Genomic DNA, 22,710 nt, shown 5'->3' on the forward strand with positions numbered 1-22,710 from the left:
TGCAGCTTGAGCAGCCAGAGAGCAGAAGCTCCTCACCTTTCCGTACTATCTCAACATTGGTCTGCCACAGTTGCCTTCAGTGTTTTACAGACATGATTCCATCCCAGTCACCACACCCTAGAGTACAAGAATGCCCGTACTTTGCCACAGCGATCTGTAAAAGAAGTGGGGATTGTCAATATTGTTGGCTTGGTAGGCACTCACTGTGTACAACTGGCTGGAGCAGGTGCTGGCATTGCCCTGTTTTATAGAGAAGGAAACAGAGGCATGTGTTCACGCTACTTATAAGTAACACAGTATAGATTTGAGCCAATCCCATTGAACTTTAGATCTAGTGCCTGGGTCCCTAAGCACTGACTCTAGAAAGGTATTAAATGGAATTCTAAAGAGAGGCGAGTTTGCACGCCCGTTTCAAAATCCCTCACCTCAATAGGGTGGAGGAGAGGTGGTGGCATTGACCAAGGTTAGCTCACAAATGGCCGAGCTAGGTGAAAATGGTAGCAAGAATTAGAGACCCACACACAGCATCCAGAGAGAGAGAGAGAGAGAGAGAGAGAGAGAGAGAGAACTCGTGTTTGGCTGTTCAGTCTGTGTGGTTGGAGCTCATAGCAATAGTTACCCACCAGCTGAAGCCTAGAACTCTCTCAGGTGCTCTTTGACCACTGAGCTCTTGAAGAAGGAAATTTAGTTTAACCTACCTCATACACATCCCCCATATAAGAAAAGGAGGAGGAAGGGGTAAAGCCATTTCCATCTTCCAGCCACTAGGGATCCTCTTCAAGGCTCAAATCATAGAAACACACACGGGCAAGGTAAGAATTCTTGATCACCACCTTCAGCCCTGAGTAACATTGCAGTTAAGCATTGGAGGAACAAGTGCTGAGTTTCCAGTAGTCTAGAATCACTGGGTGTTTATAAAAGATTTAGTGTGTGTGTGTGTGTGTGTGTGTGTGTGTGTGTGTGTGTGTGTGTGCGTGCGTGCATGCACACATGTGTGTACACATATATATGTACATTCTTTCACATGTGCATGCTTGCATGTGTGTATCCAAGTGAATACAGATGCCCATAAGGCTGGAGGAGTTGGATCTCCTGGAGCTAGAGCTATTGAGTTGGTAGTAAGTCACCCACATGGATGCTAGACATTGAAATTCAGTCTTTTCCATGAGCAGTACCCACTCTTAACCTTGGGGCCATGTCTCCACCTTGCAAACTGCTGGATTTTTTCTCTTTTTAATTAATTGATTTATTTTTAACATTTTGGAGACAGGGTATCCTATATCCCAGGCTTGCCTCGAATTTGCTATATAGCCAAAAATGTTCTTTAACTTCTGAGCTTCCTGCATTTGCCTCTGAATTTTGAGATTAGAGATATATACCATTGTACCCAGTTATATGCACTGTTGCGGTCCAAACCCAAGGCTTTATGCATGCTAGACAAGAATTCTACAAAGCAAGCCACATTTTCAGCCCAAGGCACTGGATTTTGACTGAAGATTGTACTCAAAATTATCCCTTAAACCTCCTCGGGAAATATACCTCACAGATATCATTCACCCAGATATACATATAATCGCCAGTATTGTTCAATAACTTAACAAAGCCAAAACGAACCATATTCTTATCTACCACTTAAGTTTAACATACATGTAAACACACATGCATTTTGCACACATATCCACATACATATACTTGATATGCACATGAGACAAGCATATCATCTGCTCACATTCCAAGGCCTTTTCATAAGCTACATATTAATTTCGTCTTGCCCTAAGGGAAGGGAAGCCAGGGCCCAAAGACAAAGAGAGACAGAAATAATATTTGGCTTTTGTGTGTGTGTGTGTGTGTGTGTGTGTGTGTGTGTGTGTGTGTGTGTGCTAAAAGCCTCAGCCTTGGTGACTTAAAGGTGACTTAAAAGATTTTCAAGGGTAATTTTGACTCTAGGCAGCTTTTGTTTCGTGTGCTCACTTTACAACCTACCCCTGAAAAAGGCATCTCTGTCCAGAGTTTTCTCTTTCAGCAGAGCCTTTTATCCTGATCAGAAAGTCGATTTCCAAGGCCACTCGGCAGGACCTAACCCAGAGCGTTGGTCTTAAACCAGCACAATGAATCGCAATGAGAAGAGGCAGCTAGGGGTTGCCAGGTTCAGCTTTGTACCTCAGAGCGGGTCACATCCACAAGGGCACAGATACCATTCTTCACTGTGTGTGCGGCAGGAAGCACCCCAGGCTCCCATTCACCAATTACCATGACACCATTTAGAAGAGAAAGCTCAGAGACCAAAAAAAGAGGAGGGAAACCATTGTTGCGACTCTTCCCAGGAATGCCCGGTTTCACAATTTACACGTAACTGCTGACACCCGAAAAGTCGAACATTTTGGTAAAATGAATCAAGTTGTAATGTTTCTTTTATGAGATCCCTTGCAGGAAGGGAGGCCTGGCACCTCCTGGAGACCAAGCTACGTTATCCATCATCGGGAAGTCGGCTGTCCTGGCTAGCTTCTCAGAGGTCACACGATCGACCCGGTAGCTCTTACAACTGTATTATTGCTTATGGAACAGTCATTGAGGCACCAGATAAAAATTACCTGGTCTAATAGGCAGGGAACAATTTTCACTCAATAAAATTATAAGCCAAATCATTCATTTCATAACACTCTGGCTAATTTATTTGTTGACCTTTTAATATCCATAGCTCTTCAGTGGTATTAACTGCAGCTCAGACAAAATCTCTTGTTCATTTCAGTTTCATTGATTTTTTTCCCCCATTGAGGCAATAACAGCTGCTAGAAAACAGCCCTTTTCTTTCCACTGTAAAAGTCAATCATGTAAGTTAGGATGTCTTACGTGGATCCAGACATGTTAGCTTACAACAGATTTTAATCTCACATTGTTCAGAAGGCTCCTACACCCCTGACTGTAACAAGCAAGCTTTCTGGTATGTATGTCTTCAGTCCCACTGGGCGACAACACATAATTGGACATTTGGGAAGTAAGAGAGCTACCAACTAATGTGAACACAAACTCAACAAAAAAGTCAAAATATAATCACAAGTCTTGCCTGTGTGTTCTCTATAGTAGGGTGCTTGTATCCCGATGCTAGTAACAATAGACTTTTTAAAATACATAATGCTTTGGAGACTTGAGAGATGGTACAATGGTTAAGAATGTCTGTGACTCTTCCAGGGGGCCAAAGTTTGATTTTCACCACTGATATCAGGTAGCACACAACGACTTCAGAGGATCTGATGCCCTCTTCACATACACACACACACACACACACACACACACACTCACACAGAGAGAGAAAGAGAGAGAGAGAGAGAGAAAGAGAGAGAGAAATTTAAAAAATATTTAATGGTTTTATTATGCAAATGGACACAGATTTTAGAATTTAAATTGTATTGCTTTTTAAGGTGATTAACAAGTTAATGGACCAAAGTATTCTGTAGGGTAGCCATAGGTGTAGGTAAGTATAAATATATGTATGTATGTGTGTATGTATGTATGTATGTATGTATGTATGTGGAAGAAAGGTGTGTGTGTGTGTGTGTGTGTATGTGTGTGTGTGTGTGTGTGTGTGTGTGTGTGTGTGTGTGATTACACATGTACACGTTACCTATGAAGGACAAAAGGTGATGGTCGGTGTATTCTTCACTTTCCAAGTGTTTTTTTTTTTTTCTTCAGACAAGGTCCCTCACTGAATTCTCCGCTCCCCCGTTAGCTATGCTGGTTGACCAGAGAGCCCCAAGGATCTATCCTCTTCTGTCCAAGCTCTAGGGTTACAAGCACACAAAACTACACCTGGCTCACGAAGAGCTTGGGGATTGAACTCGGGTCCTTATGCTGGTGAGGCAAGCTCTTTCCTGACTGAGCCATCGCCCCAGCCCCAGCTGAGTCTCCTTATATAATAAAACACTCTGAAGTCTTTAGAGTGCAAAGCTGTAAAATCTAATTGTTACACATTTGGCATTTTATGCGTCCCTGGAAATATCTACTTGCTACCTCCACCTCCTCTGTGCTATTCCTTTCCATTTCAATTTACTCTAAAGTGGTCCTTAGCCATAATGAGAGTGCCCCTTTCAACAGAAACATGCTTAATTATATCCATGCTAAATGTAAGTGACTCTTTGCAGTCACAGGGCTTCTGAGTGAAGAGTGTTAAAGTGTGACACCAAGGGCCTCTAATGATGTGCGGGAAACTCTCTTTCAAGAAGTTTCATATTGCAAGAAAAATGAAAAAATGTGGGGAATGTCTCTCTGAGGATAGGGAACTGAGCAGTGCCCAAGTGTTGTTTTGGTCTGTCTCACCCGTCTTCTCGCTGGCCTCATTATTCTGAATTTTTAGAATGCAGAGTCTCCCATTGTGGAATTTTCCATTTGGCCGAATAAACATAGAGGAAGTTAGGATATAAACCTCTCCTCCAAAGAGACCCATCTCGATACGACTGCTGTTTATAGCTTGGTGCGTTCAGCATGGTGGGGAGAAAGATCCTGAAAACTTCTAATCAGCTTTTTCACTGTTGGGGCTTTGCAATCAATAATGTCAACTGGGCTTTCTGAAGCAAGAAGAAAAAGAGCCAGCACCCACAAATCTAGTGAGCTGGGCAAAATCTGGTCCCTACTATAAAGTCTGCAATCAGTGCTGATTTCCTTAATAGATGCTGATCAGTGCCAAGGCAGGAGTGATCCTTGCTACTCTGTTTCATTTGATATTGCTGGGATCTGGCCCATTGCACTCTGAGTTCCCTGATAAGAGAAAGGGGATTGGTGTTAGGGGGTGTCAGAGGGATGTGGGGTGACAGGAAATTACTGGGTGTTTTCTTCAGGAATCACATTAATCAATTTGATTTTATCATTGAAGTCTGTTATGCTTCTTTACTGTTGTCTTCTGCCGCCCTCAATATGTTAATCTCCTGACTGAGGTCGTGTAAGAGGTGGTAGTGACCAGTGCATTCCTTATTCGGAAACTTTAAAATATCTGGGTTAATGAGTGGCTATACCGTAGCTCAGGAAGGTGGCTTAAGTGTACTGTGAAGGAAAGTAAGTTCAGGCCATCCCCCCTTTCACTGATGGGTTGTATGACTCAAAACGTTGAGCTACATTTGCAAGTGAGTGTGTGTATAGTTGCACAGCCTTCATACCTTTGAGGCCAAATGATAAAGAAAAGATTCCCATGGATGGGAGAATAATTGCTAGTGATTTCACTGTCATGAAATGAAAGGAAAAATGAGCTACCTGTATCTACACACTTGTGATGACATTCCAGGTCACTGCAGTGGCTAGCTGTGAGTGTGCAAAGAAATATGTATCTTCTAAGGGCTTGAGAGTATAGCTAATAACAAGCCGATATGTACTAAGACCAGACTCGTGTTGCTAGATGCCTATTACCTGAGATAGTTGTCCTAATATGAGTTATTCTATTAGCCACAACATTAAAAATGTAAGCACAAGCTGGCAGGCATGAAAGAGCAAATTCATAAGAGAGAAAAAGTGATGTTAAAAGAATACAGTGATCAGAATTCAACCTTTGGGAATTTACACACTGGATTAAGAAAGTCATCATATGGAATACCAAATTTCACTCTTGTGCTTTTATGAATTTCAGTAAATATATCACTGGTGTGTTAATATGAATTAAATGTCACTTTGAGAAGATCAGTAATGAAATCTTTTAGTGGACTCCTCCCCAGGAATTTTCTCTGATCCTGTATTTTACAGAGCATTGCTTTAGGAGCTTGGAAAGTGAATTAGATGATCCCAGGGCCTCAAAGAGTCTATTGTCTATTGTCTATTGTATAGCATCTAGCAGTGGACAAGGAAGGCAGATGTCTTTCAGACCAGAGCAAAAATAATTTACGTAATATACCCTATGCAGGTCTGGGTGGTATGGTCATCATCATTTTTGAGAGGAAAGAGCTAAATGGTTGGATCATCAGTAAAGCTGGAATAATTACTGATTGATTAACATAGTTGTGAAGGTCTCAGGTTTGTAAGTCTGGCAGGTCTGAACCCCTGCTCAGTCACTCCTCAGCTGTGTACACTCAAAGAAAACTAGCTGACCTCTCTGAGTCTTCATTTCTTCATTTGCCGAATGGTGTTATGAACAGTAGCTTTAGAGAGGCACTGCATGAAGACTAGATGAGTTGCTCTGTCACTTTCTCTACTGTTGCTAAGTTCAGTCTCTGGGGGAGTGAGAGGTATTGTTAAGTGGTTACACCAAAGAAGAATTGGGTAAGGAGATAGCGAAGAAAGAGCCCACTACCTTGCTTCTAGGCTCATGAGGATTGCTTAAACCTGAACTCAGAAAAGCTCTTCAATACCACAGGGGGGAAAAAAGATTGACGAAAGTGGACTAGTCCGAGGATGGGAGCATCATGGGTAACCCTTGTAGACCCTGAAGCTCAATTCTGGGAGGGTAACAAGTCTTCAAAGTAGCTGGACAGTGATACTCACAGGTGATAATTATGACCACAAGTAGCTCAAATATAACTCACCACCTGACTGGATTAAAACATAGGAAAAAAAAAAAAAAACCCTGGACTTCTTTTTGCAGCCCATTCAGCTGCTGTGATCCCAAGTCATAAACTAAGCCATAGCAATTACACTTGAACTTTCTTGGAACCCCATCCCTCTTGGAGTCTCTAGAATTTTTCTGTTACCTCCCAGTAGGTTTAATAATGTAGCCTCTTCCCACTCCAATGCCCCCATTTGTACAATCATTACTCTAAGAACACTGCAGGACAAGAGATGACACGTTGTTATTGTAAGAGAAAACAGATCAATGTGAAGTTGTTTTTAAGAACAAACATACTCTGTTCCTTTAAAATTTCAGGGCCACACAGAGAAAAATAATGTTTGACTCAAAATTTTGGTTGGAGAACAAGAATTAAAGTCTTCAGAGGAGGCTCTAGAGATTTTCAATATTTAGGATACTCATGGATGTCTTTTTTATTCTCCAATGGGATTTTGTTTTGAAATCCAAGTATAGGATTAATTATCTTGGTAGACTCTAATCTCTACTCTCATGTTTAAAAAATGTGAGCAGTGGGGCCTTTTATCATTATGAAAGGAAGAGAAAATCTCTCTGACAAACGAATGCCTTGAAAAATTAGATATTAGTACTAGCCAAGTACCTTTTCTTTTGAGAAATATTGAAATTGAATATTAGAATTGAAGACTGTGTCTACCATACTACCACTTAATGCCACCAAAATAGGACTTAAGGCATATTTTCCAACACAAAATACTATACGAAATATCCAGTCTTCCCCTAGTGGGAAATTTCTTTTTAAAAAACATCTTAAGCTCAATCATTTCCTAATGTGAAATTACAGATTTTTCAAATTACCATATAAAACTGCAAAAAAATTACACTTGTGGCCACAGAAGAGATAGCATACACTATCAATTTGATTTTAAAAGACATACATCTCTTATATTACCTGTCATTTTTATAATGCCTTTTACAAATTTAATCAATACATTTTAACATTCTATATACTTTAAGTGCAATATACAATAAATATTCAAGTTTCATCTTAAACATGCTTTAGCCTTTAAATTGTTAAAACTGCAGTGCCCTTTCCATCTCCTTACATAATGTCATAAAATATACATTTCAAGGTAAATGAAGTCAGCTACTTCAATTTAGTCCCTCAAACTGGTAGTAAATGAGAGGTTAACACTATGGTGCCAAACCCATTATTGAGTAAATTTAGCACCTTGGACAGCTCTGTAAAATCTTTATTGCTTTCCTGACCTGCTCGTCATGTTCTGTCTCTGTGTTCAGTGGCTCTCAGCTCTGATTGAAAGGCAATATATTAGATCCCCAACACAAACACGCTTGGGGGCTAGTTCACTGGGAACGTAATGACATGGAGGTGAGAGCAATTTTCTGGTCACCGAAATCCAAGCACCTTGCAGGTCTGTGGCACTAACTCATGGAGGGCCCAGGAATGTCTTTCTTCCTTCCCATTTGCACAAATAACTAACAGAAGCCTAATCACATTGGTAGGGCTACACCAAATGTGGTCTCCCCAAACCTCCAAATTTGTTACTGCATTGAAGGATGTTTTTAGATGGGTGAGGTATCATTTAAGAGCATAGTTTTCTGGACAAGAAATCAGGCTCATTCTCCTTGAAATTCAGATGATGGCTTGAAGTGACATTATGCTGAGCCCATGCCTGTGACCATGTGCTGGGTTGGAAAAATAAGCTAAACTATCATGAATCAAAAAAAGGTGATACTGAGGATCAAAAGGATGCAGTGATTCCATGTGCTTCTCATGCAAATGGTTAAATGGTGACTAGCCTCTGGTTGGTTGGGTTAGTTGTATCACTGAAAAACTTAGTCATCAGAAAATGCAATTTTTCAGATTTATAAAATCTAAGAGTTTGGCATGCCTTCGGCACTCCCTGATTTTGTGCAATTAGTAGAAATAAGAAGGGTGGCTATAACCTCCAGTTACAGTGTTGTAGAGCTGAAACTCATCACTTGAATTATGTACTGCATCATGAGTTTGACAAACGTGATCTGTATTTTTTTTCTTAAAAAAAATGTAAAGAGAAAGAAATGCCTTCCTAGTGGGGCCCAAACATCGGCATAAATATCCATTTGGAGATATATGTGACCATAGACCCAGAGATGGTAAATCTTTTAATGAATGAATTAAGTTGATATTGTTTTGTTTTAGTCTTTTGCTCAGAGCCAGATAAAGCCTGAAGGTTTTGATGGAAGCAGCACTAGCTGAATTTGAGCTGGGGATAGGGTTTAGTGTGCCTATGCCCTGGTCAATTATTAACTGCTGTGGTCAGATACTCCTGCAACCAAAAAGTGGTGAATTATCATGTAGCTTGCTTTAAAAAGTCAAGGAATGATTTTAGATACATTGACTCAAATTCCATTGATTATGTTGTGCTTTCTACCCCCTACATGAAAAAAAATGACTGAATTGTTTTAGGAAGAGGGGGTGCATTTCTGGGAACTTAAGGGAAGCATCAATGTTTATCAAGAATTGCAAACTCCTCCTCTATCTCATTTTTGAATTTAGGACATTATATATGTGATAAGTAGTTACTGCGGTATGACAACTGTTTTATCTTATATTGTGGAGAATTTCAAATTGAAAAAAATGCTAATATATATCTAAAAGCTTGTCATTTAAAGAGTTGTTTGAGGATTTTTGAAGAGGCTACAGTGACAGGGAAATGAATGTAATTATAGCCCTATTTTCTGATCAGTGTCTGGAGCATATGAAAATCAAACAGCTCCGCCTTCCCATTCGGGTTCCGAGGCATCGGATTTTAAAGTTATAAATCCATCTGCAACTTTACCAATACTGGACTACAGTAAACAGATCTTCTGATAAGTCGCCTCTCTGCCTTTCATCCTTGGATATGGTTCTTTGCTGACCTTCCATCTTAAGAAGGACTTATACTTGTCCAAATGTGTGTTTCCCTATTGACTGGACCCAATGCAAGCCAATGCAGAAGGCTAGCTTAGTAAGAAGAGGGGGCTACTTTTTTTTAACCTAAATGAATAGTAAGGCATAGACCTAGAAGGAGAGTGGGTGAGCAAGAGAGAAGAAACAGAAACGCTACAGAAATAGCAAAGAACTGCAGTACAAGAAAGCAAGACTTCAAGTCATGAATGCTGGCAGGGTGGGGGCTTCTAGAGACCACAGAATCCTTACGCAAGGGTCTTTGATCAACATCATATTCCTTCAGGATGTGAGCTTCCTATGTCTCTGCCGTTCAAGAGAGACAAACAAAGGAAGCTTGAGGCTACATGATTCTTTAGTAGGTGAAGATTGATTGATTGGAAATTCCTCAAAAAATGACCTGTCTGATAAGGTCATGGTTTCTGGAATAAGCACTTAAGTACAAAATAAACACAGTTTAGGGAATCATACCATGCGCTGAATGACATTGATTACAGTAATCTAGTAAATGACCACACAGTTGTATTCAGCAATAGACGTATGAGTGCTTTATCATGCCTATGGCAGATGATTGAGTGATAGGTTTTATCTTGCAGTACCAATGATGTTCAGCTCTTGACTCAATTAAGTGTGTATGTGAACAATGATGAATTGGCAACTTAACACCATTTTAGGGGTCCCCAAGCTATTGCTTTTACAACTGTCCCCTGGCAAAGGGTGACCAGAAGGATGGAGATGCTGTCATGTGAAAGATAAGGGCACCTGTTATCTTTCAGAAGCCTACAATTTATTTTTTGTTCTTGACAGGAAGTGATCCTTAAAAGAGCTGCAGATCTGGTTGAAGCCCTGTATGGGATGCCCCACAACAACCAGGTGAGTGTTCTAGGTCTCTAACTTAATGAAATGCTTGCTCATTCAATTAAAAAAATCTCAGAGTCCTTATTCTATGAGAAAGCAGTTTTTAAAATAGCCTATGAAAGCAATACTCATGCGTTCAGAACACAGGATCTGAGATGTGACATGTCACAGAGCTGTTCAGACTTTCTTGCTTTTATAAAACTTCTATTTCCTTTTCTATTGAATCATTTGCCTTTCTGGAAAAGTGCTCCATTTAAAAATGAATCTTGACTGGGAAGGAAGGATTTAATTTCTTCTCCTAAGATATACAATGAGGTCCCAGTAGTGTATCATTCATGCCTCATGCACAATGGTATACAAGGAACGGAAGCTGCTTGGGAAACTGAGTCTAGCCAATCTCACTCCTCCCCCACCCCTCCAGCGTTCACTACTCACAAAGCAGTTATACTAATCCCCAGACTTTGATTTCTCTGTGTGGCACCAGGGGACATGAATTGTCGGCTCTGAGTTCCTATATGGGCAGGAGAAGGAAAGTCTCACAATACTGTTATATACTGACAGCAATAGGCCTCAGTGTCAAGCAATGGCATTCTGGGTCTCAGCTCTGCCTTTAAAGAAATAAATGTTTTTGAGTTAAAACTTTGCCTTTCATAACCCCAGTTTCCCCAACTAAGATGTGGTCAGGATAATGAAGCTTGACTTATAGATGTGTCAGCTGGGATATTGAAAGGACTACAGTTGACCACGTAAGGCTCTGAGCACAGAATATGTCAGAGAAGAGGCACACAAAGGTTATTGGGTGGATGAGTTGGGGTAGCTAACAAAGACGTGCCTTTGACTTTTCAGGAGATTATCCTGAAGAGAGCTGCCGACATTGCAGAGGCTCTGTACAGTGTCCCTCGGAACCACAACCAGCTCCCAGCCCTTGCTAACACTTCGGTCCATGCAGGGATGATGGGTGTGAACTCCTTCAGTGGACAACTGGCTGTGAATGTCTCGGAGGCATCACAAGCCACCAATCAAGGTCAGAAGCCTGCTATTTCCATATCTTCCATTTCCTCTGCCCCTTGACAAAGGCAAGCTCACACCCTTCCCACCATTAAAAAAAGAATAAGGGAAGGAAGAGAGAGAGAGAGAGAGAGAGAGAGAGAGAGAGAGAGAGAGAGAGAGAGAGAGAGAGAGAGAAACAACTATTTTCTTCTAAAGGAGGCGATTCTTCACTTGTGTGTATCGAATATTATTATAGGAGTTTGTTTCTAGTTTCACATCTGGAGACCTAGTAGGGGGCTAGAAAGAATGCATGCATGCATTCAGCCATCTCTACATTCAACTTTTCACCATAAATCATGAGTGACAGATCACAAAGAGGGATGGAATTAAAGTTCTCATAGGCCACAACACATCATTCTTGCCCAGGGAAGAGGGACCTGTTAACTCGGGGGAACATCTCTTAGATTGGGATTTATTCCTGCTCCCAAATGATAATTTATAGGCCCTGCATTGCCACTTCTCACAGGCCTGCTAAGTATTTATGATCTCCTAAGAAATGTGTCTTTGCTAGCTTCCCATTTTAATCACAGAGATAGCAGGACCAGCCCATGCACATGAATCATCAGGTCTTTTCCCTCTCGGTTACAGTGAGGGGGTAATAATGGAGATGTTCCTCCCTTACACCCCAGGTCTCCCACAGATGCACCATCGGAATGCTACCCTCACCCCTGGTTTGTCCCCTCACTTTTCAGGTTTCACCCGCAACTCAAGCAGCGTGTCACCACATGGCTATGTGCCGAGCACCACCCCACAGCAAACCAACTATAACTCAGTCACCACAAGCATGAATGGCTACGGCTCAGCCGCCATGTCCAATTTGGGCGGCTCCCCAACCTTCCTCAATGGCTCAGCTGCCAACTCACCCTATGCCAGTAAGTAGATATATGTCCCACATTTTGTATGTTTCCTTTGCAGAGCTTAGTATCATGCAGAGAGGCAAGCTGGGCATGGCTGGTCCGAGCCCTGATGCCCGCTCTGTGCCTGCAACCCTCAACTTGGGTACCATCCCCTCTAGCAGAGATCTCTGCAGTCTCACCTTGCACAAAACTAATGGCCATTCCAAGACCACATGCTTGCGGTCAGATGGCAATGGGGCTACCACCCACTTCTAGGAGTTACTAACTGATGGCCCCTGAGTAAGTTCATGTCCTCTCCATGCCTCCTCACTCCCATCCTTAAGAGGAGAAGTATCTGAACCACACCTTCACCTGTACCGGGGGAACAGGGCTAAGATGGTCTTTGCCAGGATCTGGTCCTCGGGCTTGGCACAGGAGAGAGGTACTTGGAAATCTAAGTCGTTAGCCTGATGCTACAACAATAGATCCCCTCCTTAAATAATAGAACTTGTTTGCTGATGTTTCTATTTTCCTTTTCGTGAATAATATACTCATAAAAAAGATAAAACCATACTCAAACATATTTTTTCAGAAAACACCTACGCACACACACACACACACACACACACACACACACACACACAGAGAGAGAGAGAGAGAGAGAGAGAGAGAGAGAGAGAATATAAATATTTCTAGGTGCCCTATTCACACCTTTAGCTTAAAGGATTTGTTTGTTTGGGCACAACACTGCCACTGTGTCTAAAGAATGCAGCAAACTGGCATCTTTATATATAAATGCATACATCTAAAGATCCTCTCCAAACTGGCATTTCTCACTATAAAATGTCACAGGCTCTTTCCCCACAACCTCTTGCTCTCCCTCTGAGGACCTTTCCATAGATGGGCAAGTTCATGTGGAACTTTGTGGAGAGTTCTTCTGATGCAGAAAATGTGGTTAGAATGCGGAGACATTTGTAAAGGAACAAGAGTGTGTTGCCAAATGAAAGAATATCCATGAGTCTCTTAGCTCAAAGTATAGAAAACAGTGCTGGCTCTTCATTGAGTGTAATTTGTGGCTAACAACTGGAAGGTGGGCAGCTCATCCTGGCCCTGAGTTATATCTGAGGGAATTCTCAGCTCAGGATGTACTCTGTTCTTATTTCTACCGTATTCGCCATTTGTAGACCATTTAAAAATCGCCAGCTGCCATGTACCAAGTCACTTTACCAGCCAACACTGGGGTCGGTTTCACATTAGGTTTTGATTTATTGAAGATCTATCCCTCAGTGTTCTCCCAGCTACTCAATCAGAAAATGTTTCAATCATGACCTGAAAATTAAAAGGTGGCATTCTTAATTAAATCAATAAGCTAATTGCTATATGGTAGCGATTCAATTTAGGGGCTGGAGTTGGTCACCTTCCCAAGCCTGTGAGGACACCCAGTGACTTCTGCCTGACATCACATCTGTCAGGCTGAGAAACTTTGAACATTTAATTTCCATTAATTGATTTCCTCAGCGCTCACAAATACAGTATTAAATTCCCAAATAGGCCCTCAGATGGGATGGTTTTATCTGCATAAATGCAAATAAAACAATAAACACAGAGCCCGGATGATTTGAATATTTGCCTCTGTAACATTTAATTATTCATAAACCACTCATGTTGAAAAATTCCGACAAAATAAAAAAAAATAAAATAAGACATTCAATGGCTGAACACATTTTGTGGTGTGGCTGCTGGTAACTAATAATGTCCTAACAAATGGCAATGCTCCTCTATATTTTACCCCTTTCTTGTTAACTGCCCCCCCCAAAACTCCCCACCTCTAAATACACATAATGATCGCATTTGCCAACGAGATTAATTGCCTTCCTTGGTGAGCCAGCAGGATTTCAAGTCTAAGAATATTTAAAAATCAAACCTCCAGTGCAGGAATTTTGCAATTTAAATGGGTGTTATTATTGAGCGCATTCTCGCATTTACAAATCCTAAGAGATGGATAAAAATGCTGGTCTCATTAAAAGAAAAAAGTACAGTCTAGCAAATGTTGGGGAGAACTCTGAAATGTGGATGAGGCCTCTCCATTCTCCTCTAGTAAGAACTGTGCCCATTTAGACCCATGCTGACTTGGCCTGATGATAAAGAGTCATTTCCCCCATAATGGCTATCCCTGCCTATGACTGATTTGGTCGCCAGATCACCAACTTTCCAAATCTAAGAGACCAAGCACCAGTCAGGCCTAAACTGCTCTTCAGACCTGGTAGCCTTTTTCCTCTGTGAATGATTCCTTCGCAGGGGATGCAGTAGATAGAGTACGATGTATACATAGTATTCACTTTGCCTAGTTTCCCACTTGCGTCTTCACGTCCAATTTGCTTATGTGTTAAAAAAAAATGTTATAAGTCCCTGGCCTTATGTTATTCTGTCAACTGAAAGATGGAAAGATGTGAAGAATCCTGTGCAACCCAAAGAAATATATGAGGTTTATTAAGTGACATAAACAATATAGTACTCAGGAGTATCCAGGACATAGAGGCAAAAGAACGGTGCATATGAAATCAGTAGCCTTGACACTGCCTTCTGAAGTAGTCAGGATGGCTGAAGTCTTCTCTGCATGGATTATCTGAGTGAGTCCTCTCTACTGCCAGACACATCAGAGCTCCCTGCTCACTTCACAAACATTGGTAGAAGGCTCCATGAGAAGTGAGAATAGAGAATTTGGAACTTGGATTTACAGTTAGTTATGTGTTTTCCACCGATGCTGCACGTGGTGGTTTTCTTGTCTACATGACCTTCTGCCTACTGGAGTCTGTATGGTAGAGCATCCAGACACAGCCACATCCAGACCCTATAGCCTCTTGGAGAGAAAGAGGGCTTATGCATACACACTACCAACTGCCCAAACCTAAAATCACGGTGCTGGCTTTGCCTACGATTTCCCCCTTTTCTTTACAAGTCCCATTCCTTCCTTGGTGATCACATCCACTCAAACTAGCCTCTCCCTGTCCCCTCCATCCCCACATGCTATGTTAACACCTTATCTAAGCCAGAGGTAGAAGACTTTCCTTGACAGCTCGTTATAAAATCCTCCCCTCTCAATGTCACTTCTGCCTCTCCAGAGGTGGCTGCAGGTGCCTTCATCCCTCCTGTGCTGTGCTATCCCTGATAAGATAGGATTAGGCTTTTGTCTTCTTGCCTGAAAAAAAAATCAAAGGATGGAGGCTCTGTGTTTATTTCCAAAACATGCTCCATGTGTTGGGATCTATGGTACTGAATGAAAGATATCACCACCTCATCCCTGGAAACCCTCTGTGACACTGGTGACTAGCATATTAATGGGCATGCAGTAAGCCCACAGTATAATCATGAAGGCTACTAACTTGAAGGTAGTACATGCTAAATACCAAGTGATGAAATTAGGGGTGGTGGGATCCTGAGAGTTTAGGGAGAGCCTTGCCCAAGAATGGTCAACAGCAGAGTAGCCAGGTCAGACCTCTTGCAAGCCTCCTTGTCTCTGGATGTAACTCTCTCCTCTCATTGTAACCCTCAGTTGTGCCATCCAGCCCCACCATGGCCTCATCTACAAGCCTCCCCTCCAACTGCAGTAGCTCCTCTGGCATCTTCTCCTTCTCACCAGCCAACATGGTCTCAGCAGTGAAACAGAAGAGTGCTTTCGCACCAGTTGTCAGACCCCAGACGTCCCCTCCTCCCACCTGCACCAGCACCAACGGGAACAGCCTGCAAGGTAAGTCCCAGAGATCCAAGCAGGTGTCTCCCTGTTGCTGTGAGTGGGGTATGGGGATGGGGGTTAGCCCCTGGATCTACTGGCTTCTCTCTGCCCTGACTCCTCTTTGCTTTTGTGTTAGTAGTGTCCAGTCTCAGCCACCAGCCCTGTTCCTGTCTCCTTGGTGTCTGTAGCATCCCTCTTCCTTCTCCAGGAACTTTGCTCCAGCTCAGGCCTTGCTGGAGAACACTATAGGCATTTCCTAAGCCACCATTTCTCTTTTGTTACTTCCCATTCTTTGTTGTTGCCTTTATCCGACCTGTGTTTTATAGATACTATCCTGTTCTTCATGGCAGAGTCTCTCCTGGGACAGGCCTTCCCCTGAAGTAGGTCACTCAGCCCTCTCTTCTTGTAGCTTGTGTCAGGATGAGACTGTGTAAAGATGTGTCAGGGAGGGGACAGCTGCAGTCCATTCAGAGCCCAAGGCTAAGGGACCAGTATAACAAATATCAAAGATCTCTTGAGAACCACTGAAATATTCCAGTTCATATTAAAGCTGTACAGTCTCCTTTCCACCAAGAAGCATGGGAAGTGTCAGGACCATCATGTTTTGAGCTAACCTTTTTCATTCATTGAGGGAGGAAAAGAAAAACCCAACTTTAAAAACATGCCAACTTTTTCCTCATGTTCTTTCTATGTGCTTAGCTCCATGAATGGTATCGGCTTCTGGGACCTCATGTGTCCCCCCCTACCCCCACCCCCAGCAGAATGATGACACAGATGCTCACAGTCCCTACCTGTAAAGATGAGAAATCTCAAGGTGGAGAGAGTTTGCAATATTGCTTGACTCCTCCCATCTGGTGTGTGACAGTCATTGGCATCAAAATCAGGCCAAAAATTCATCTCTTTCTCGGACTTAACACTTTCCAAGAATGTTATCCCAGATTCCCAAGACAGCTTGCAGGGAAATAAGATCAATAAAATCATCAATTACCATCTATTTTTTTTTCTTTCTTTTTTCTTTCTTTCTTTTTTTTTTTTTTTTTTTGTTTGTTTGTTTTTGAGACAGGGTTTCTCTGAATAGCCCTGGCTGTCTTGGAAATCACTTTGTAGACCAGGCTGGCCTCGAACTCAGAAATCTGCCTGCCTCTGCCTCCCAAGTGCTGGGACTAAAGGCATGCGCCACCACGCCCAGCTAACCACCATCTATTGAGCACCAAACAGTATGCCAGGTGCTCCGCTAAGCATAGAGCAGGCTTTGTCTATTTAATCCCCACAATGTCCTGATGACGTATGGGGGCCATTAGATCAGTACAGTACCTGGAGATCGAGCTTAGGGAGGGTAAATACAGGTCACAGACATCAGGCAGACAGTGGAGGTGGAGGTGAATGAAAGCCACGGGATTCTGCCCCTAGTCCCTGCCCTGTGCCACTCACTACAGAGCCTGACTTCCATGACCAGCACATCACTCGTAGAGGGCAACTGTGGAGAACATAGGATGGTCAGAAGGGCAGTGACACACCTGGGATTTCGCAGCTTTATTTCTCTGTGGAAGCGTATGCCCCATTTAACATATAGACACACATTACATTCTGGTTACTCTCTGCTGAAGTAAGCACACACTGGTTTTCCCAAGACCTTCAGAGCTCAGTTCAACCCTCAATGTATAGAAGGGTACAGTCAAGCTTAGGTCTCTTAAGGGACCTAGTGAGGACACGTTGGAGTCAAGATTGAACCAACAACCCCAGAGACAGAGCAACTACATCATTGTGCCTCTCTATCTCTGGCAGAACTTTTTTAGAACATTCCTCAGAACCTATGGGCAGATTGCTTGACATAGCAAAGTCAGGGCTTAGAATAACTTGCCACAAAGAATACACATTGGGGGACCCATGGCTCCAGCTGGATATATATTAGAGGATGGCCTTATCTGGCATCGCTGGGAGGGGAGCCTCTTGGTCCTGTAGAGGCTCAATGACCTAGGATAGGGAATTGCTAGGATGCTGAGGCAAGAGTGGGTGGGTGGGTGGGTGGGGGAGCACCCTCATAAAGGCAGGTGGAGGAAGGAGGGGATAGGAGGCTTGTGGAGGGGAAACTGGGAAGGGGAATAATATTTGAAATGTGAATAAATAAAATAACCAATAAAATAATCAGAAAAAAAGACATATACATACCAGTCTATCATCTTAAAGAAAGGTGGGAACTATTTTACTATGGAACTTACATCTCAGGCAAGGTAGACAGACTAGGATATCTATCAGCTAAAAATAAATGCCCCCCCATTGTTCACCCAGCTAGAACAACTAAACTTTCATATAGAGTGAAGTAATGATGCTACATATGGGGGGGGGGTAAAGTTATAATTCTTAAGCTAACAATATCAACTTTGGTTAGTTTCTTAGTTGGGGTTACTATTGCTATATTGAGACACCATGACCAAAGCAGCCTGGGAAGGAAAGGGTTTATTCAGCTTATACTTCCATGTCACTAAGAAGTCATCATCATCATCAAAAAAAAAAAAAAAAAAACAGTGAGGACAGGAACTCAAACAGGGCAGGAACCTAGAGGCAGGAGCTGATTCAGAGGCCATGGAAGAGTCCTGCGAACTGGCTTACTCACCATGGCTCATTCAACCTGCTTTCTTACAGAACCCAGGACTATCAGCCCAGGGATTGCAGAAACCACAATAAGCTAGGCCCTCCTCTGTCAATAATTAATTAAGAAATTGCCCTCCAAGCTTGCCTGCAGACCAATATTTTGGAAGCAGTTTCTCAATTGAGGTTATCTCCTCTAGAATTATTCCACCCTATGTCAAGTAGACACAAAACTAGCCAATACATTTAGAGTTGATATCAGGACCAAGATGCAAGGGAGGGTTGTGATAACCAGCAGAGGGGTGTTGGACTTGGAAGGCATGGGGTATAGCCCATGCACACTGCGATACAATGACCCTGCCTTTACCATTTAGGGGTTTGTGTCCCTGAGGGGACATTACTGCTGGACTCTCCTATAACTCCATGCTCTTTGGTTCTCCCAATGCTGTCATGTGCAAATGCCACACTTTGAAGACATGACACTATTGGAAAAGTGAACGGTGAAAGGAAAGTTCAATTAACCAAGACCACTTTCCTTAAGCTATTGCTCTGGTCTCTCCCTCCCTCCAACCTACATTCATAAAGGGCCACCCTGGAACCTTCTCACCCTCTCTGCGATCTCGCCAGTAGGACAAGCAGACTCAGCCATAGTGTTGCCATGTACACTGGTTTTGTTCAGAGATCTATTGCACAGATCTTAGAGTGTCCACTGTGTAATGCAACCTTCTGACAGTGGCCTTTCAGACATGTCTCGCCTCATCTTTCAGTTTTTGGCCCTCCTCTTTTCCCACTGAAGAGACTTTGTTGGGCTCTGGATCTCTGGAGATGGGCTGAGGATCTTAGCACTATTTCATGCTTCCAATGCCTGTCCAGCCTGTAGTAGGACATTTCACTTTAACTCACCCAGTTAACTTCCACCATTCATTCAGAAAGGACAAGTGCCTAGAGAAGAGTTGGACATGCAAATTGACCATGTAAACAAGATTAGATGCCACACATTTGGACTGCTTATATTGTTTAAAGGCCTATTTACCTCCAACTATCACTGTTAATTGAACATCCTTCATTTTGTTAAAGCTTGCTCCTTCACCACCCTTTTGTCAGCAGGAGATCTGCACCATGACTGGGTGTGGTGTGAGAATGGAGAGTCACGCCAGCAACATGGAAACACTTGCTCCCAGCCTGGCTTATGCCCTGACACAAGGATCCTTCCCTAGTGCTCTTTTAGGTGGCTGCTTATTTCATTCACTTTATAGATGAGGACATGGAGACAGGAAGCTGAGATGACTTGTCCATAGTAACTCAATTAGCAGATAGAGGAACCCCAAGCATTCCCTCAGCTCTTCAACCTCCAGCATGTTTTGCCATATTCAATCTGAGCCACGAGGTTATATCCATGTAGAGGAACAAGGTCTAACAACTTTGAAAGCAACTTCCCTATATGTGGAAAGACACAATACCCAAGTTAGTAAGACAGATCTACCCAAGCGAGGCTGACTCCCAGCCATGGACTGTAGAGGAAAATAACATGAAGCAGAATCAGCCTATTTCACAGGCTAGCTGACTTTCAACTGTTTTTCCAATGAAAAGTAACTAGGTACTCCAGACCAGGGAGAGCATTGTTTTAAGCTGAGAAGCACCTATACCAAGAGTGTGTATATAAACAATGTGTCACTTTATCTGTTACCTGGGAAATTTAGCATTTCTTTATAAGGAAAGTGAGCTCTCTCTATTAGCAATTTTGAAATATTTGGTTGGTTGCTATCAGTGGGACTCCTGTCTTTCTATTTGCCTGTCCACTGTACCCATTGGCCATCTTTTGCCATTCCTCTCTGCCCCACTTCCCTGCTATGGTGACAGCATCCTAGTCTCTGCTTCTGGGAGATCAGCTTTGTAGCCTGTACGTATAAGTGAGGATAGTGGTTCCTGCCTTTCTGAGTCCACCTCATTCTGCTTAACATAAGATCCTTCCTCACATTGCTGATCTGCAATTGGCGAACTCGCAGATGCTGAGTTCTCGGATGTGCAGAGCCAACTGTCCATCTTGCTTGCTAAAGGCATTTGCCTGCAGAGCTTTTTCCCATGAACTAAGCCCAATTAATGCCATGTGTTAAACTCTGGATTGACTGATAAACATGTAGAAAAAGATCCACCCATTCTTATCACGATGAAGTCATTGATAACTCTTAACCATGGACTCCTAAGTAAGTCTGACTTTCTAGCCCAAAGGCTTGAGTCACCAGCTTTATTCAGCTCTTGTCCATGGAAATAAATGTCTTTTTCCTTCTAAAACAGTTGTCCCCGAGAGCCTGAAGACTTCGGAGTCAGGACAGAACCATCACACGGCACCAAAATGTCCACTAAGATAGAAAAGAAGATCAGGGAGATTTTGTGAAGTAGTTGTCATAGCAATTCCCCTTCTTATACCTTGTTAACATTCAGGCTCCTCTTGACCCTAAATATTATGTACCTGAGTATCAACTGTTACAGAACTGTTCCCCCCATCTCCCTCTCCCCCTCCTCTCCCTCTCCCTTTCTATTTCCCTCCCACTCTCCCTCTCCCCTCCCTTCCCCCTCCACATTCAGTTTATAGAAGGTCTTGCCTCACTCCACACCTGATGAGTCCATGATACCTATAGTTTGGGGAAACATTACATCCTTAATCTCTCCCAACTCTACGAAGCTTTCAACCAATGTCTTAGTTCTTATCAAAATGGGGAACCTTGGAGATGGATTAAATTGCCTTTCAGCATGTGTATTTTGGGGTTCCCTTCAGAAAACATGGTCACCCAGCACTGGGGACCATGGCAGGGCCACTGTGGTCTTGTGATGATGTCTTGGGACGCAGCCTTGGGAATGTGATGTCTCATGGGAATCAGCCCCTGCTCTACTTAAGCAAGTCAGCATTCCAGCAGCAGTTTTGGGACATTCCAAGCCTCCGATACCCATCCCTCTCACCCACATAATTAATTTTCAGATTGCAGCACAGATAGGAAAACAGCTTCTAGACCCAGTATTGCCATGTAGTCATGCAGTGAGGTTTCTTTATTGGGAGGGCCTCCTTTGAGGTGCCTAGACTCAGGCCACAGATGGCTAGCATTTTGTTGTGTAAGAAAAGTGTAGGGTGCAGTAACCCTTTACAAAAACGTGTAAGTAAGTAACTGTGGGCCTTGCTTAGAGGGTAATAGATCTTGTGTTAGACTTATGTTCTGTGAACTGTTTACAGAGTGGGGACCAGCCATGCTCATCCCATAGTGCCCCTTAAGTATATTTGATACTAACACCACCTATTTGCAAACATTTATAAGCCAGGGAAATCATGTTTGAAAACTTCTACAACTCTAAATTCTCTTCAAAGAATTCAGAAACCTCGTTGAGCCACCATCCCAGGGGATGCTACAAGCCCTTTGCAGAAGGCATGCCCCATTTCCTGTCCAGGACACTGCTCACTCAAGTGCCAGCTGAGTCTCTCAAGGGTATGGGGTTTATAACTACCAAAAAAGAAGTGTACCAGCACACCAGTGAATTTGGTGGGGAACTTTAATGGAAACCTATGAAGATGCTTAAATCTAACCAACCTAAGAAATTATTTGAGTAACAAAACACTATTTTAATTTTTTTTTAATTCATGTGACCCTCATAGGATGTTTTCCTAGGGCCCAGAGGGTAAGTGTCCATCTAGGTTACAATGGACACATCTAAGAATACATGGGCTAAAACAGCAGATTTGTCAGCTTTCTGCTTTACTTTAGATCATATGGACACTCCCTGAGCTGTCCTGGGCAGGACAGAGACTGCCCGTCCACCAGCAACATAGTATTTTTTATTTACTTTTATTTATTTATTTATTTATTTATTTATTTATTTATTTATTTAATAGAAAGGAGGAGAGACTAGCTTCATTAACTACAAGCTTCACCTTCCTGCTATTTAGGCTTTACTTCCTGCTATCTATTAAAGGGTAGAGGATCCACCCGGCACATGCTTAGGGACCCAAAGTGATACTGAGCCAGCACACTGAGGGACTCCCCCCCCCCCCCAGCTGCCAATCCTTGTACAAGAGGCTGCAGCATCTGGAACTCTCAAGTTAAGGCCCAGGGTTTAAATACTAAGCCCCCCCCCCCCCTCACCCAAGTTCAATGAAGTCTAGGGCTCTCTCAGCTCTTAAGGGCACTGCTTTTCCAACTGATCCCAAGTC

At 42.7% G+C, this 22,710-nt stretch overlaps 1 protein-coding gene across 16 annotated transcripts in view; it reads left to right on the forward strand.

The window, feature by feature from the left end:
- The window catches only part of Ebf1 (early B cell factor 1), a 389,997-nt gene that overhangs the window by 362,163 nt on the left and 5,124 nt on the right, over positions 1-22,710 (forward strand). For 15 of the 16 annotated variants that reach the window (NM_001362575.1, NM_001362577.1, NM_001362579.1 and 12 more), the window contains 4 exons: positions 10,254-10,319; positions 11,151-11,328; positions 12,047-12,226; positions 15,744-15,938. In NM_001362575.1, the coding sequence (NP_001349504.1) occupies positions 10,254-10,319; positions 11,151-11,328; positions 12,047-12,226; positions 15,744-15,938 (619 nt within the window). The remainder of the gene's footprint in view (positions 1-10,253; positions 10,320-11,150; positions 11,329-12,046; positions 12,227-15,743; positions 15,939-22,710) is intronic. The other variant, NM_001290710.1, reaches the window with a different exon arrangement.

The sequence above is a fragment of the Mus musculus genome, chromosome 11 (genome assembly GCF_000001635.26).
Source record: "Mus musculus strain C57BL/6J chromosome 11, GRCm38.p6 C57BL/6J".
Classification (NCBI taxonomy): domain Eukaryota; kingdom Metazoa; phylum Chordata; class Mammalia; order Rodentia; family Muridae; genus Mus; species Mus musculus.